The 15,763-nt window shown below is 40.5% G+C and overlaps 2 protein-coding genes across 3 annotated transcripts in view; one reads left to right on the top strand and one right to left on the bottom strand.

The window, feature by feature from the left end:
• Nucleotides 1–1,227: 1,227 nt before the first annotated feature.
• Nucleotides 1,228–7,536, bottom strand: tsnaxip1 (translin-associated factor X interacting protein 1). The gene is made up of 10 exons (XM_030732345.1): nucleotides 7,339–7,536; nucleotides 7,045–7,153; nucleotides 6,741–6,878; nucleotides 6,548–6,641; nucleotides 5,197–5,393; nucleotides 4,884–5,025; nucleotides 2,608–2,771; nucleotides 2,406–2,519; nucleotides 2,118–2,227; nucleotides 1,228–1,792 (listed from the first exon to the last, which is right to left on the bottom strand). Exons 1-10 carry the CDS (start codon nucleotides 7,392–7,394, stop codon nucleotides 1,693–1,695), a joined length of 1,224 nt encoding a protein of 407 aa, XP_030588205.1. The 5' UTR covers nucleotides 7,395–7,536; the 3' UTR covers nucleotides 1,228–1,692.
• A 407-nt stretch (nucleotides 7,537–7,943) lies between these two features.
• ranbp10 (RAN binding protein 10) overlaps nucleotides 7,944–15,763 on the top strand; it is a 35,701-nt gene continuing 27,881 nt past the window's right edge. Inside the window, exon 1 of one of the 2 annotated variants that reach the window (XM_030731334.1) lies at nucleotides 7,944–8,396. In XM_030731334.1, coding sequence (XP_030587194.1) covers nucleotides 8,198–8,396 — 199 coding nt within the window. In that variant the 5' untranslated portion in view covers nucleotides 7,944–8,197. The remainder of the gene's footprint in view (nucleotides 8,397–15,763) is intronic. The other variant, XM_030731333.1, reaches the window with a different exon arrangement.

A 15,763-nucleotide genomic window follows, 5' to 3' on the forward strand; every position in this document is an offset into this window, starting at 1 on the left:
GTGAGCTGCTAGTGTTTAGCAGGCTGTAGTCAAAAGCGTCTAAATAGGAAGTAGATAACATGTGAGTTATATCAAATACCCAATACATCTGTGACCAAGTATGTGCTCCAACTGGAGTTCACATATTAAAAAACCTATATTAAAGAAACTCCACCGGAGCAAGGCTGCTGGCCCCGATAGCATCAGCCCCAAGGTGCCGATGACCTGTGCTAGCCAGCTGTTTGTGATCCTGAGTCACATTTACAACCCAAGTCTGAAACAGGAAAAGATGCCGACGCTCCGGAAAATATTCTGTCTAGTTCCTGTACTGAAAACATCAACACTATCAGAACTTAATTGCTAACAACCAGATAATAGACTTTCAGTATAACTCCGGGTCATGCCACCTACAGAAATACTTTGACAATACTGCAGTGGTTGGATGTATTAGTGACGGGCAGGAGGAGGAGTACAGAGCTGATGATACCAGCAACCTGAATAAACTGATCAGGAATGCTGGCTCGGTGACTGGCTGCAAACTGGACACTTTTGAAGCTGCGGTGGAGAGGAGGTCACTGAACAAACTGTTGCTTGTTTTTGTTAACTGGGACATGCATTGAGGAAATTTGTAAAGCAGGGTGTATTGTGTGTTGTCAATGAATGTGTGACTATAGGCAGTAGGCTAAAAAAAATACACCTAATTCATGGAAGATCAAGGTCGGTATTGGTAGTAAGGGTACCACAATTCTTCTCCTTATTTTCTGTCATACATATGGTGTTATAATGCTGAACGCTGATTTTTAACATGATCAGAGTTTCGAATATTAAGGTCAGTGTATGTATAAATAATCCCTGTGAATCAAAAAGTCTTCAGACTGCTCTAAACACTCTCATTCACATTTGTTCTTCTCCTGGACCTGTATGGCTTCAGAGAGGGGATATTCCTAATAAGGTCATCTCAAGCACACGCCTGCTTTTCAAACATTCTGTTTTTGAGGGGCAGCCAATCAGAAGAAAGCTGGCTTAAAGGGAAGAGGAAGGGAACTAACACAACAGATGAAGTGAGAGGCTGCACCAAGGCCCAGAACAAGATAAGCAAGGATTATTTTGAACTGTCAGTCATGCAAAGGTAGTGTAGTACAGTAGGACCCTTTTAATACTATATTTTGAAATTGCAATTAAGTCTAAGAGAATCACAAAAATATTAATAAAAAGACTGACATATGGACCAAAATGATACATGCACAGTTTTTATTTATATGTTATAAGCTGCATTTAGCCTGATTAGCCCAGTTAACAGAGCACAATCACTGAAATCACTTAAACACTTCCAGGGAGCATATGAAGACAATTCTGGATGATTTTGCAAGGATTTCATTTTCCCCAGAACAAAATAGGTGTATGGTATTTTTTTTTTTTACAGCTGTTTAAAAATTGTGTCAATAAGATGTTTAATTAATTAAGTGTCCATATATTATTTTATGGCATATCTTTAAGCTGTCTAAATAAAGAATGAAGACTATGAATGGTTCACTCACTATTAGAAAAGTGGTTTTAAGGCAGCTGAAGGTAAAGCCTTGAAACTCACATGTGGTCTCAGCGGCCACCATTTCTAATATTTAATCCATCTTCACAATCTGAACTGATCTAAGATCACATGTTGTGAATTACATGAAGGCTCAAACTTGAAACTCCAGCTGGTATGTGGGGGCTCTAAGAGGAGATGGGGTCACCACTGCTGCCTGCTTCACCTTGAGATGAGGTCACATGTTGATCTGTTTCCTCTCCAAAATATGCCGTCCTCTGGGCCTCCCTATACATATAAATACACACATATACACACATGGCTCTCATTTGACATAGTAAAACAGAACCAGACACAGAGAACTACTCACAACGTTATCTGAACTGAGGGTATAAGGACAGACTGTGGTGTATATTGTACAGATTTTAAAGCCCCCTGAGGCAAATCATGACTTTATACTATATAAATAAAACTGACTCATCCAATGTTTGCATGTGTGTGTGTGTGTGTGTGTGTGTGTGTGTGTGTGTGTGTGTGTGTGTGTGTGTGTGTGTGTGTGTGCACGTGGACACGTGTGTGTGTTTGTGCTTCAGTGTACATCTATTTATATCACCTAGACTCCTGGACAGGGAGCGTGTTGCTCTCAGGGGAATCAGAGTTGACTGGTTCCTCCCGTTGGTGGGACTGAATGCAGCTTTGCCCCCGGGACCCACCCTCATCTGTCTGAAAAGCATTTTGGTGAAAATGTTTGGTTGCTATTTTTGCTGAGAAGATTAGTTAAACTTTCATATTTGTCAGTTTACTATGACATTTTGCACATTTTAATATTTCTTCCAGTGCTTATGTGAAGCTGTCTCTATTAGTGCAGTATCGATCGTCTGGACCCTGTTCTCTGAAATACCTGCACAGAGGTGGAGACGTGTGTCTTGGCATGCACGCTGCCTCGTTTGTGGAGATCCAGCAGAGTGTCATGCTCACTCTTTAGCTGATCAAAGTCATCCTGGAGTGTCTTCAACTTCACAGTAAAAAGAAAAGAAGTAAAGACCAAACATTTGTAAGATTTGAAATCGTGAACTCCACATATAGCATCCAACATAAGATACCTGCAGCTGGGTCTGTTGGTGTTTCTGTTCAAGGGTGTCCCAGTCACATTGTGACACAACGCCCCAGTACTCCGCTTTCATCCTGTTCAGTTCCTCCTGGGCTTTCCTCAGGTCTTCCCGACACACCTTCAGAGCAAGCTGCAGTTCCACAGGATCCTTCCAATCTAAATGGAAACACACACTTATTTAACTGAGCTCCAGAAGTTCCTGTATGTGGGTATTACAACTATAGGCAACGTTAGGCCTTCCTCATCTTTATGCTGAGCCAGATGTTCTCAAGGAAGAAGAACAAAGAAGAACTTTATTGATCCCAGAGGGAAGTTCATGTGTCCAACACAGCTCATCTTGCTCATGAAAATGATTATGAGAATTAAAAAGCCTGATGGCTGGGGGTACAAATGATTTTCTGTATCTCTCTGTTTTACAACGGAAAGAGAGGAGTCTTCCAGTACTGATGTTTTTTTGTTCCATAAAGATGTTAAAAAGTGGGTGAGCAGAGTTGTTCAGGGCGGCTTCTAATGATTAGTGTGCATTTCTTCACCACCTCTCCCAGCGTGTGCAGTCTGGCTCCAATTACAGAGCCAGCTTTCATCCAGTCAAGTGGGAGGACAGAGAAACATGACTGAATTCTCCTGAACCTCTTCAGAGGTTCTCAAACCTTTTCTGCCAAACCCCACGTTAGAAGCTGGGAAAAAGTTCACATCCCTGTCTTTGTTTATTTTTAGCAATAATTCAAAAAATGATCTAAGTTAAAATTGAGTGAAATTAAGGTCAAGACAACAGAATTACCAAACTCTTTTTTGTCCATTTTTCTATTTTCTACCTCTTATCCTTTTCAGAGTTGCAGGGCAGGGAGGCCTATCCCAGCTGTCATAGGGCGAAAGGCAGTGGTTTTGGGTGAAACCAATTTGGGACTTCGCCCCATGTTATCAAGTGACCAACTGAGGTCACCTGAACAAAGGTGTGAATGGGGGTTGAGACACCTGGGGAGGGAGCTCAGGACAGCACTGTAAGTGGGGGAAAGTTGGTGTTGTAATCCACCTCCTCTGTTCAGTGATGGTTGTTTACTGTGGACATAGATGCTTCTTTTACTCCTCTTTCAAACCGTCTGCCTTCCCTGTCCAAAATGTGAACATTGGCATCCTCAGCGTGTCCTCTCTCCTTCAGGTGCAGATGTACAGCTGAGTCTTGTCCTGTCGAGGTGGCTCTTCTATGTTGTGCCATTCGTTTGTGAAGAGGTTTGGTTTGGTTTTATAAATGTAGAGGTCACTGACTGTAATGACCCACACCTTCATTCACATCTTGGCGCATGTGATTATGCACACAAACAATGTTGGGTCACAACCACCTCCAGGGAACTACGGCCACTGGGGTTTAAATACCTGGGTCTCTCCACCTTTTGGTGTGAGACCTGAAGAAGTCTTTCTGATGAGAGGCGAAACGTCTTCAAGGAACAAAAAAGAAGTTCAGTCGCCCTTTTTTCAAGCTCCAGAGACGACTATGACCTGGATATCTGAGAACCTACACAGACTTCTTAAGGAATACAGTGCAATAAAGATACTGATAGTTTCAGTGTGCAACAAATTATTATTTTCAGTATCACTTAAAGGGGATCTTTTATGTTTTCCCTTATTTTCTGTCATATATATATATATACAGTTACTATGGTGCTCATATTAACCAGGGCCAAAGCTTCAAATCATGTGGTCAGTGTGTGGAAAAGTAATCCCTTTGAGCTTAAAGCTCAGGCGTCCACATTTAGTTAAAAAAAATAAACACTTGGTTTCAGGCAGTTTTATATACTCTGTATCTCAGTGAGAGTGGATATCCTGAATATGGTCATCTCAGGCTCACTGGCTGTGAGCAAGAAGATCAGAAAGTCAATTAAATGAGTGGGGTAAGGGAGCTCAAACATTTACTTTCAGACAGAGGGTGAACTCAAGGGGTGAACCAAGATAAATAAGGATTATTTTGAACCGGGAATTATACAAAGCTCCTTTAGAACCAAGAATTCAAAAAAAGTAGTCCTGGACGTGATCTATCTGTAATTTTCTACATTATTAGCAAAAAATATATATAAGATAAATTTAAAATAAAAAAAAAAGTCCATCTCATCACATCCCAAAACCAAAGGAGATGTCTTTGAATTTTCCTAAACTTATAAACTTATACTTTGGAAATAAACATCCACATCTGAAAAGTTTGGACTGAAGTAGTTATCAGGTTATTTTCAGTCAACTGCTAACTGAATAATGGTGCAACAAACATAGTTATACCTGTACTTTTGTCTGCAGGATGCTCCTCCTTTACAGTACTTGTTGTCATGTCATTGAGCTGCCAAATCAGCAACTTGCGGGCGTCACGCTCCTCCCGGTACTGCAGATACTGTTTGAACAGTTCTGACTGCAGATGATCCACCTTTAGAGGAACAGCAGACAGGCAGGTAACTGATACAATAATGATGAGCTACTGATGGATAGATGGATTCCTTCATGCACAGGATCATGTGTATGAGTACATAAAAACTTTCATGCCCTTAAAAGTCACATGATTAATTAAGCAAAAACTGTTTACAAGTATATCTTTTACCACTGACTGCATTGTCTTCTCTTTCTCCCTCATGGCTTCAATGTTCTCCTGTAGCTGCTGCTTGTCCATTTTCAAGGCACCAATCTCAGCCTGTTCCTCTGCCCAGCAGGTTTGAATCTTTCGGTCACATTCCTCCATCACCAGCTGCAGACGGGATCGCAGTGGTTCCAGCTCTTTGATTTGATCCTGTTGATGAGCTGAACATATGTATACAATGTGTACATTATAAAGGATCTAATCGACTGAGTGATGCAAAGCCTTTATGCAAAGTCAAGCTAACCTCTACAAACTCCAGCTTCTTATTGAGCAGACAGATTTCATGGGGGTACCTCTCTCAGCATATTACCCAAAATGCCAAACAAGGTTAGTATAACTTATCAAAACCAAATCTTTCTATGCTACAATAAAACTTTGTGACATAATTATTTTACAGCCTACATAAACTGCTTGGTCCTTTTAAAAAAAAAATCTGAGAAATCTTTGCACTACTTTTATGAACCTGTTAACCCAGATTTGCTCTCATAAACACTGGGTTGAATCCATGCAAAGACACAGACAAATGTATGACTATGTATAAACTGATGATGAATGACAGAGTTGAGAAAGGGGAGTAATTTTCTGAGAATAAAATCAGATTTTCTGAGATTGAAATCATAAATTCACAGGAAAAAGGTTGATATTTTCTAAGCTTCAAGTGGTAAATTTAGAAGAAAAACTCAAAAATTAATGACAAAAAGCGTGAATAATACCTGAAGAAAAGTCAAAAATAGCCTGAGATTAAATTCACAAAGTTTTGAGAAATGAACTTGTCAAACACACTGCTTTGCTTTGCAAAGCAGGATTAATCCCATCACACCATTCTAGTTGCTGTGATTTATGACTTCAGGGAAGGTCTTAATCAAATTATACTTTGCTATCGGATGCATTAAATAAATGCTTTAGCCCAGAATCCCCATAACTTCCCCATAAGCATCCTGATTCCAAAGAGACATTCCCATTGTCGTTACAATTGTACATCCTCTCTGTAGATGTGGGATTCTGCGTTTACTGGTGGTCTCTGTGTTATGATTAGCATAATAAAAACAAATCCAATAAATTTAGTTTGAGGTAATACATTTACCACTTAAATTTGAGAGAATATTGACATTTATATCTTGTAAATATATTACTTTTATTTCTGAAAGTCTAACCTCTATTTTCTCGTAAATTTTTTTTCCCAAAAAAATGCATGCCATTTCTAATCTGCTTCAAAAACGTGGATCTTTATTAAATCTGCTATAAATTTTATTTTTTTACAGCAGTTTTATAAAACACATTCAGATCAGGGTAGCTTTCTCATAGATTTACTGACCTAATGTGTTTTCATATTCCTTTTTGATGGCAGACAGAAGGGGTTGGTAGATTTTGAAGGCACTGATGAAACAGTCAAAGACGTTGCGGTAAACCTGTAGCCAAAGCAGAATAAGATTTTAAGTACTCAGACTGTAACAAGAAAATGAGTGTATATCTTCTAAACAGAAATATTATCAACAAAAGCATTGCACCTGTAGTTTCAGGGCCTGAAATTTTGGCTCATGTGGGTCAACAGTATGCAGCTCCTTGCTCACATAGCTCTCCAGCTGCATCAGGAGTTGCGGCTTTCTGTCTGGGCCAGCATAAAGGTAACTGCCACCTGTCCAGCTCTGCAGGATTGGTCACGCACAGACACACAGGCAATGCTATGATAGGAACTTTGGTGTGACACTGAAAGATGGGGCTATTTTGACATCTTAAATTAACTTTATGACAACGAAAAAGACTTGAGATGTTGGACGGACAAAGGCAGCTTGCTGTTAGTGAAATTTTAACCTTTCTCGTTGCCAATGGTGGGACAGAAACACCACCAGCAATTTCCTCTTCATGTTCTTCCTCTGACGTCTGGACAGTGTAACTTTGTAGACTACGTTCATATGTAAGTCTAAGATGAAAAGAACAAAGTCAGTCTGCCTTAAACATACTTTAAATAAGCTTTTAAAACCCAATATTTTAAAATTATACATAAAAATAAAAGCAGCGTTATATTTTGTTGTGTATATATATATATATATATATATATATATATATATATATATATATATATATGGAAATATTTTCATCACTTGCCTTCTTTTTTGTGACGGTGTCAAAGGTGGAAATTTTATATCTTTATGTGGTGACATTTATAGCTTTGATATGAAGGCCAGACAGTAAACATAACAAACACGTTGCCCTTTTTAAACTGACGCGTTTCTTCCGTTTAGCTCAAGACTGATTTTAGCATCACACAACACAACATTGTAGCAGGGTTTCCATGGTAACGAGGACTGACTACGCAACAAGACCTCACGTAGTTGCCCACTGCGCGCCTAGCTAATTTTCATATTGGGCAATGATTTTTTTTTTGCTCAACTATTATTAACTTAGATATATAACAACGAATATATGATAAAATATTTCATATAGGCTATTTCGCAAATGTTGTATATTAATTACAAAGTAATACAACTTTGTAAACAATACGGTATATTTCTGAAGAGGCATATATTTCGCTTAAGAAATTATTTTGCTGTTAATGTTGTCAAAAAATACCCTCTAACTAGCAAACAAATCCAAGTTCCACCATGTGAAATTCAAAATTAAATTATATAACGTTCTAAAAACGTGTGTAAGTTTGATAAATGAAAACTACATTTCCTAGCCACCTATCTCACTGGAAGGCCCTAAACCAGTCTGACAACAGCGGAGCTCTGTAGTCATTTCTAGAGACATTAGCATAAAAGCGAGCGTACAGCTGAACTACAGTACCCATACGTCACTGTTCCAGCCTACAGTACATTCTGCTGCTTATCCGGGGATGTCACACCGCTGCTATTTTCTCCCCTCAGTCCCTCTCACTCTCAGCCTACAGCTCCAGCGGACTGACACTGGGCTTTGGATAGAGAGAAACGAACAATAAGATACAAAAAACAAGAGGCCAAAAAAAATGACAGAGCTCGGAGCGGGAAGCCTGCCTCTGGGGGATCCTGCTTTTAATTACCAGGAGCACGAACTGAACGAGCGGCTGAAGCGGCTCTACCCGGCTGTAAACGAGGAAGAGACCCCTTTACCCCGATCCTGGAGCCCCAAGGATAAATACAGCTACATTGGGCTGTCACAGAACAACCTACGGGTCCATTACAAAGGTTAGAGACCTGGCTCATCCCTGATGGGCCTGAGCGTGTAGTCACAACAGCAGTTCAAATCTGTCACTGTGTTGTTGCGGAAGGGGGGGTCTCTCTCTCTCTCTCACACACACACACACGCACAGTATGCGATTATGTTGACTGTGTATGTGCGTGTGCAGTCCTGGTAAATCTAGTCTGAGCTGCCTCTCCTGTCCTGTAACCTTGCTTTGTTTCACGAATGAGCAGAGGAATGCCCAGATGGGTGACAGTGAACTCGCTAACCCTGACCATCGGTCTCATTACAGTCACGCTGAAATTCATCTTCAATAACGTGGCTCTTCTTTGTTTATTTACTGTATATGACGTTACTGCTTCGCAGTAAACACTCTGCATCTGACGCTCTCCTCGCTTTGTACTGGAAGGGGGGCTTTGGCAGCAGTAACGACGCATAGGCGGGGGGGGGGGGGGGGGGGGGGGTGTTGCCAATAAACTAACTTAACGGGAGCTTGCTAACAGAAAGACACATTAGTTAGCCTTGTGGCTAGCCAGCTAACGTTAGCCAACTTAGCTGTTTCTAATATCGAAGTGAAGAGGTTCCGAGGTGGACCCCAGCAGAACTTGTTGTTTTCCAGTGCAGTGCTTGGTGAAATATTAACGCTGTACAGTACTACAGCAAAACAGGATAAAATGGCATTGTTGTGTTTCTCGCGTGATTTCAGGAGCACTGTTCTAGAAGTCTTTTCCAATCATTTCTCCCGTCCACCTCCATTCAGATCTGCGTGCCTCGAGCCTAACAACAGCCTCAGGTCCAGTCTTCAGCATGCAACAGAGGTGCTGCCGTGAGAGAGGAGGCCTCTGCGCATTGCATTAGGCCAAAATGCACCGTTCTTGTAATAAATCCGGTGTATCGACAGACTTTGGCATTTTAACGTTAACAGCAACCAGACGGCTCAGACAGTCCTTTATTCGGATGGATAAAAGCTGACAGCAGGGCTTTTAGCCATCTCGATATAGCAACAACCTATATCAAAACAAGGTGACATCTGTGTGACGGCTTCTGTGCTGCTCAGCTCCCCCCCTCCCAATACAAGAAAACACTACAAGACCCGAATCACAGACTGTGAAAAATCTCCATTGAAAGGCCACTTTGGGCCCCGTTGGCTGTTGACATCAGTGCAGAGGGTGAGAGGATACAGGCAGACTGTGTGGTTCAAAATTAAGGCTGTGCAGGCCATTTTGTGAGGTTTATGTAGTGGTGGTCCTACAGTTTGTAAATAGCAGGTGAGGCCTTTTATTTATAGACTCGGGCTAAAAGCCAGATACAACCCACAGATCATTTAATGCATAATTGATCAGGTCCCTGCTGATGAGCAGTTGAATATAAGCCTTCATCTGTAGTGTAGATGTCTTGCATAATTTTTATGATGAACTCAGATTTACCTTCTGTTATAATCAGTGCTTATAAGATCATTGTATTCTAGTGGCGACTTACCTAACAGCTCTGACACTGGCACAAACTGGTGTATCGCTGAGGATGAGTCATGCCATTTTTTGTTGAGGTTATGTTGGACATTGAGTCATTATTTCTATGAAAGGTGCATAGATTTAGTGACACTGCACTATTGTTAAAGTATGACATATAAATAGGTCTGTTCAGGAGTATGTGAGATATTTTTTTTCTGCTCCTGGTTGTTCCTGCTCTGTTCCCTCACCCTTGTGGTTTGGATGCTATTTTGACCAGCGTGCCAATTTTCTCTGTTCAAGGCCATGCAGTGTCTACCTAGTCCTGCTGCGCACAGGCAGAGATTAATCTTCGCATCCTCAGCAGCAAGATAGATACTTAAACAAACTTAATGACTTTGTACCAATGAATGCAGCAAGTGGTGTTATTTTATACACCTCTGTAGATGCAAAGACAATTTCATTATTCACTTACAAATAAAGAGAGAGATGTAGTTGCTAGACAGTTACATACATATTAGGAATAAATCTAATGTTCTGTAACACGCCCTCTGGGCACTTTTACAGTATTATACTAATGCATAAAATACAGCTGCACCCTGAAGAATGGCTAAGATGTTGACTAATGACGTTGTTAAAATACTAATTATTTGCTGCAGATTTATGTTGTATGACTCTGTTATGATTACATGAAACACAATGCCTGTGTACCAAGAGAATTTTTAATTGAACAGCGCTTTTCAAAACAAAATTGTTTCACAGATTGTTTCAGACAAATTCACTCACTTTTCAGCATTTAGGGAACAAAAAATTAGATTTTTTTTAAGGTTTCATTTATTTCAAACTACAACCCATTGTGTTGAGCTATGTGTTGAAATTAAAGAAAGCTAGTGGCTGCAGCAGATATGTTTTGTCCTGTTGCAGCATATTCACAACTAAGGTCTCGATTATACTCCATCGCGGACTTGGACAGCTGATCCGACAGCCGGGTAGTCATTCCTGTAATAATTCTTTGACGTCTGCCTCTATGTGTAGTTTGTGCATTGTAATGTAAATTCTTCGCAGACAAGACTGCATGGTCACAAAAACAGGCAAGCACATGGACGTCTGCACAGACCCTCACGCTCACCTGATGACCAATTTTATGTCAGACCTGAGTGGTCTTGAGCATACCTGTGGTTGTGGAAAGTGTAATCAAGGCTTAAGTGGCAGCTTGCAGGACTAAAAAAAAAAAAAATGTAGTCAAACACTGCAGTTCCTCGAGTAGCCATTATTCCTTTACTTAGCACTAAGTTGCTAACATATGCCTGTGTCTGTTGATTGCACTAGTGGGTGCACCTTGCTAATCTTAGCTAATAACTCAACCATCTTGTCCAAATATGGTTACTTCTCTCCATAAAAAACAACATGACAGTTAACAAAATGCTAACACTAAGGTTGGGTGATGTAATTGTCACTACATCCATCCTTCATATACAGTCTATGTTCACAGCACACAGGACTGACACCTGTTGGCAGCCACTTGCTTCCTTGAACATTTATTCTTACAGTCACACCTTACCTCATGACTATGTGTTGTTATAACTGCCGCCCCGGTGTTCCCCAGAGCCCCCAAAACTTAAGAGGACTTTTCTGTTTAAAATTTATTGGTTGTCTGCGTAGGTAGATGTGCGTAGACGTTTGTGGAGGCATACGGCCCACACACTGAAACACTGAGTTTCACTGAGTTTCCTTGAGTGGAAGGTATAATGTGCAGTTTAGCTGCTTTTAACTTGCTATTTAACTTTTTTGGCCTGCCAGCTCTACTTTTATCAGTCCTCAAAGCTCTGCTGAACCAACCTGCTAACCTACCAACCTACCAGCTGAGCAGATGACTGACAAAGTTAGCAGCTAGTTACTAAACACAGTGAAGCATTTTGCAGTTGAAGTACAAGACATTTTGCTCAGTTACAGCAAAATAGAGCCCACACAAAGTAGAAAGTGAATGTTGGAGTACCCAAAAAACTTGGTTTATGTTTGCTGAATTGTTGGCTAGTATATTCACCACAATCATTAATAACCTGTCTTAGGAGTTCATTCCAGTTCCATTGGGAATAATTCACTTTTGTCTGACATAAACCACAACCCCCAAGCCAACAACTTCATAGTTAGTAGCAAGCCATACCCATATAATTTAGTTCACTTTGTGGCAAAGCTAATAGGACTGCATCATCTGCAAAAGTCTAATATTCAAGCTTCATGCCACAAACAGGGACTGGACCTCCTCAAATCTTTGGCTGTATCTTTTAAATTCTTGGGAAATCACAAAAATCATAAAAAGAATAGAGATGACAAAGCATGACCTCGGTGAAGTCCATCATTGATTGAGAACGTCTGACAGAGTCCCAAACATGAAGATAAAGGCCTTGGACCCACTGTACAATGCCCTCAGAGCTGCTCCTTCAGCACACCTTTGATTAGCAAAGTCTATTAAACAAAGCACAACTTTACTGGAAAATCACAAAAAAAGTTACTGGAAGATACAAAAGTTAGAAACCTTAGCTGTGTGTTCATTAAGGTTAGGCCAGCATTTTTCAGAGGTTTTTTGTTATTCCATTGTATTGTTATTACAATAATGTATTTGTTCATAAGACTGTTGACCATTTGTACAAACTGATGTCTTAAAAGAAGACCAGGATAGGGCTGCAGATATTTTATTTAGCCATTGGAAACTTGTTTTAAACCACATTTTTTTAGCTTCTTTTGACACTGGCTTCAAATTTTGCTTAATTACATAAATGCTCAGATTAGGGCTGCAACGATTCATCGATTAACTCGATTAAATCGATTCTAAAAATTTATCGACACAAATTTACTGTGTCGATGCTTCGTTTAAACTCTGCAGCGCTCAGCTGTCTCGGTGTAAGTGGCGCTCCTCACTAGCATTAGCAGCATTAGTGCTGACGTTTTTTTGTGGGTTTATTGGGGGCTGGCAAACCAACATAGAACTGCATTACCGCCACCTACTGGACTGGAGTGTGAATCACTCACGTATACACAAGCACACATTCTAAAAAGCTCTCCGTCGCTGCGATGGATTTCATTTAACACAGAGTGGATCATCACTAGAGTTGCCACCTGTCTCGTAAAATACAGAACCCCGTATGTTACGGGACTCCGTGGAATACGGCTCCGTAACATGCCGTGTTCCATACTTTACGGGACGGGTGGCAACTGTCGCTGACATGCATTTCCACGCCTCCACTGCTCTCTGTGTGTCTGTGTGTGTTGTGCTCGCTGAGAATTTCAGCTGCTATTTTTGTCTTTACTTCAGCTGTAGCTACCAGAACTGGTTTGCTAACGAGCGCGGGCCATTAGCACTAGCGATGGTTCGGTACCGGAAGGCCCGCCCCCCAGGACCGAGGGGCTCCTTCAAAATATTTTTTATACTTTAATCCCTTATTAGTGACTAAATATAGACCTGCAGTAGAAACGTATTTTCGAGAATGCTTGTGAATACTAAGCATTACACCATTACTCATACATGCGCCATGGCTCCCGCAGCCACTAGTTTTTCAAAACACTCATAGCAGGCAGCGGTTTTAACTGCGCAAGCGCAAAGAGGCGAAGCTGTGACGGTGAGCTCAAGTAGTGAAAAAGGAAACGTTTTTCCAGCGTCCAAAACAGCAGCTTTTTCTTTTAGTAACCACCATTAAATCTGTGAAACAGCTGGAGGTCCTTCATCAGTCACCTGATCAGCAAGTGTTAAGGTGAAGAAAAGAGAACTTTGTAGCTGCTCCATTCACCGCTGTTTGTTCACATGGCGAGAAACTGCATTACGGAAGTTAAAATATGCAGATAAACTGTTAATAAAAAAAAGTATTTCTTATCCGATTACTCGATTAATCGCTGGAATAATCGATAGAATACTCGATTACTAAAATAATCGTTTTATGCAGCCCTAGCTCAGATACTTAAATGCTTTTGACATATTTTAAGCGGATGCTTTTGGAGATAAGCTGGTCAGTATTTTCAGAAAGACCTCTAGTGATTTGTTTTTACATTTTGATTTAACTTCTGCTAATGCTGAGGTTTCTATTCAACACAGAGGTTGAAAGCTTTCAACTGCCTAATGTAAACAATTAATATGGCTGTCTGTGGGTAACTTGTCTTCATATCTCAGGTGGCATGTGAATATTTACAACATTGTTTAGTTATAATAATGAACACAATAGCCTGCCAAACACGATAATGTTACATAAGCCTATATCACGCTAAGTTTTAGTGGATGCCGTTCTGCTGAAGTCGTGGTAATTGATATTGGCCCGAGTGGTCCAAATAGAGTTCCGTCTTAATAAGGTTAAAAATTGACAGAGCTATTCTGGGATTATTTTGAGACATTCAAACTCTATGTATGACAGACACGGAGGGTGGCTCTGACTCATGAGGTTTAGCGGTTGAGTACTTGGCACATGGTCTTGTTTTACCTGTTCATGTATCAGGCTATTTCATTCACTCATCTCTGAATGCCACTTGCTCCCAGCCAGGAAGTCAAAACATCTTGGGCGCCAGAGTGGCTCAGCGGTTGAGCAGGCGACCACGTATGCCGCATGGCTGTGCAGACAGCGCTGGTTCGAGTCCCAACCTGTCACCATTTACTGCGTGTCTTCCCCCATCTCTCTCCTCCCGCTTTAATGTCTCTCTACTAGGGATGGCACGATACCACTTTTTTATGTCCGATACCGATACCGATATTTTAAATTTGGCTATCGCTGATACGGATACAAATCCGATCTTTTTTGTATTATTATTTTTAAAAAATTTTTTTAAATGCCTGGATCAATTTTAGGTAAGTCAACAGTCTCTCACACAACAAAATCAAAATCTTTTAGTTGTCCCACATACAAGACTAAGGACCGGGGGGCAGAGCTTTTCAGGCAGTGGCACCAAAGCTCTGGAACTGTTTACCACTCCATCTCCATTTAGCTGACTCTGTGGAGTCTTTTAAAAAACAGCTGAAAACTTTTCTGTTTAACCAGACTTTCTGTTGACTTTATTTTTATTTTTTTTTCTTTTAATATGGTAATGTTACATTTTAACATGGTGTTTTATCTGTTTTTTTTTTTTTTTTTTGGACATTGTGTTTTAATTATTGTACAGCACATTGTGACTTTTTGTCTGTGTAAAGCACTATATAAATAAACTTTACTTACTTACAACAATCGCTCTATCACCTGAATCCTGTTGCTCCTATGTGAGAAGGTGATGCATTGGCTTATGGTATGTTGCAAATTTCATTAGGGCTGCAACTATTGATTATTTTAGCAATCGAGTATTTTAGTGATTATTCCATCGATTACCCGAGTAACTGGATAAGAAATACTTTTTTCGTATTAACAGTTCATCTGCATATTTTAACTTCCGTACTGCAGTTTTTCCCTGTGTGAAACAAACAGGGTGGATGGAGCAGCTACAAAGTTCTCTTTTCTTCAATTACTGATCAGGTGATTGATGAAGGACCTCCAGCTGTTTCACAGTAAAGGTTTAATGGAGGTTACAGAGGGAAAAGCTTCATTTGGACACTAGAAAAACATTTAGTCCACTCCATCTGAGCTCACCGGCTCCGCCTCTTTGCTTGTGGAGACAGACTGCACGTAAATCAGCTGACTGCTGCTGTTGCGTCATCAGTGTTTATGTTGAAAAATAGGGGCTGCGTGAGCGCAATCTTGTAATACTTTATATTCACAAGCATTCTCCTAAATACGTTTCTACTGCAGGTCTATATTTAGTCACTAATCAGGGATTAAAGTATAAAAAATATTTTGACGGAGAAGAGGTCCTTCCGGTACCGGACGGTCACCAGTGCTAATAGCTGCGCTCGCTAGCAGTATGTCCGGGAGCTGACGTAGAGAAAGAAATAACAGCTGATTCTCAGCACAGCGAGC

Source organism: Archocentrus centrarchus, chromosome 6, assembly GCF_007364275.1.
Source record: "Archocentrus centrarchus isolate MPI-CPG fArcCen1 chromosome 6, fArcCen1, whole genome shotgun sequence".
NCBI classification, from domain to species: Eukaryota; Metazoa; Chordata; class Actinopteri; order Cichliformes; family Cichlidae; genus Archocentrus; species Archocentrus centrarchus.

Bases quoted from the DNA above. Each gene is read 5' to 3' on its own strand.
- tsnaxip1 (XM_030732345.1), bottom strand. From the start codon at position 7,394: ATGTCACCACATAAAGATATAAAATTTCCACCTTTGACACCGTCACAA. The intron at 7,154-7,338 runs GCAAGTGATGAA...TTTTCATCTTAG, and splicing joins ACACCGTCACAAAAAAGAAG to ACTTACATATGAACGTAGTC. The intron at 2,228-2,405 runs GTATTTCAGAGA...AATGCTTTTCAG, and splicing joins ACGTCTCCACCTCTGTGCAG to ACAGATGAGGGTGGGTCCCG.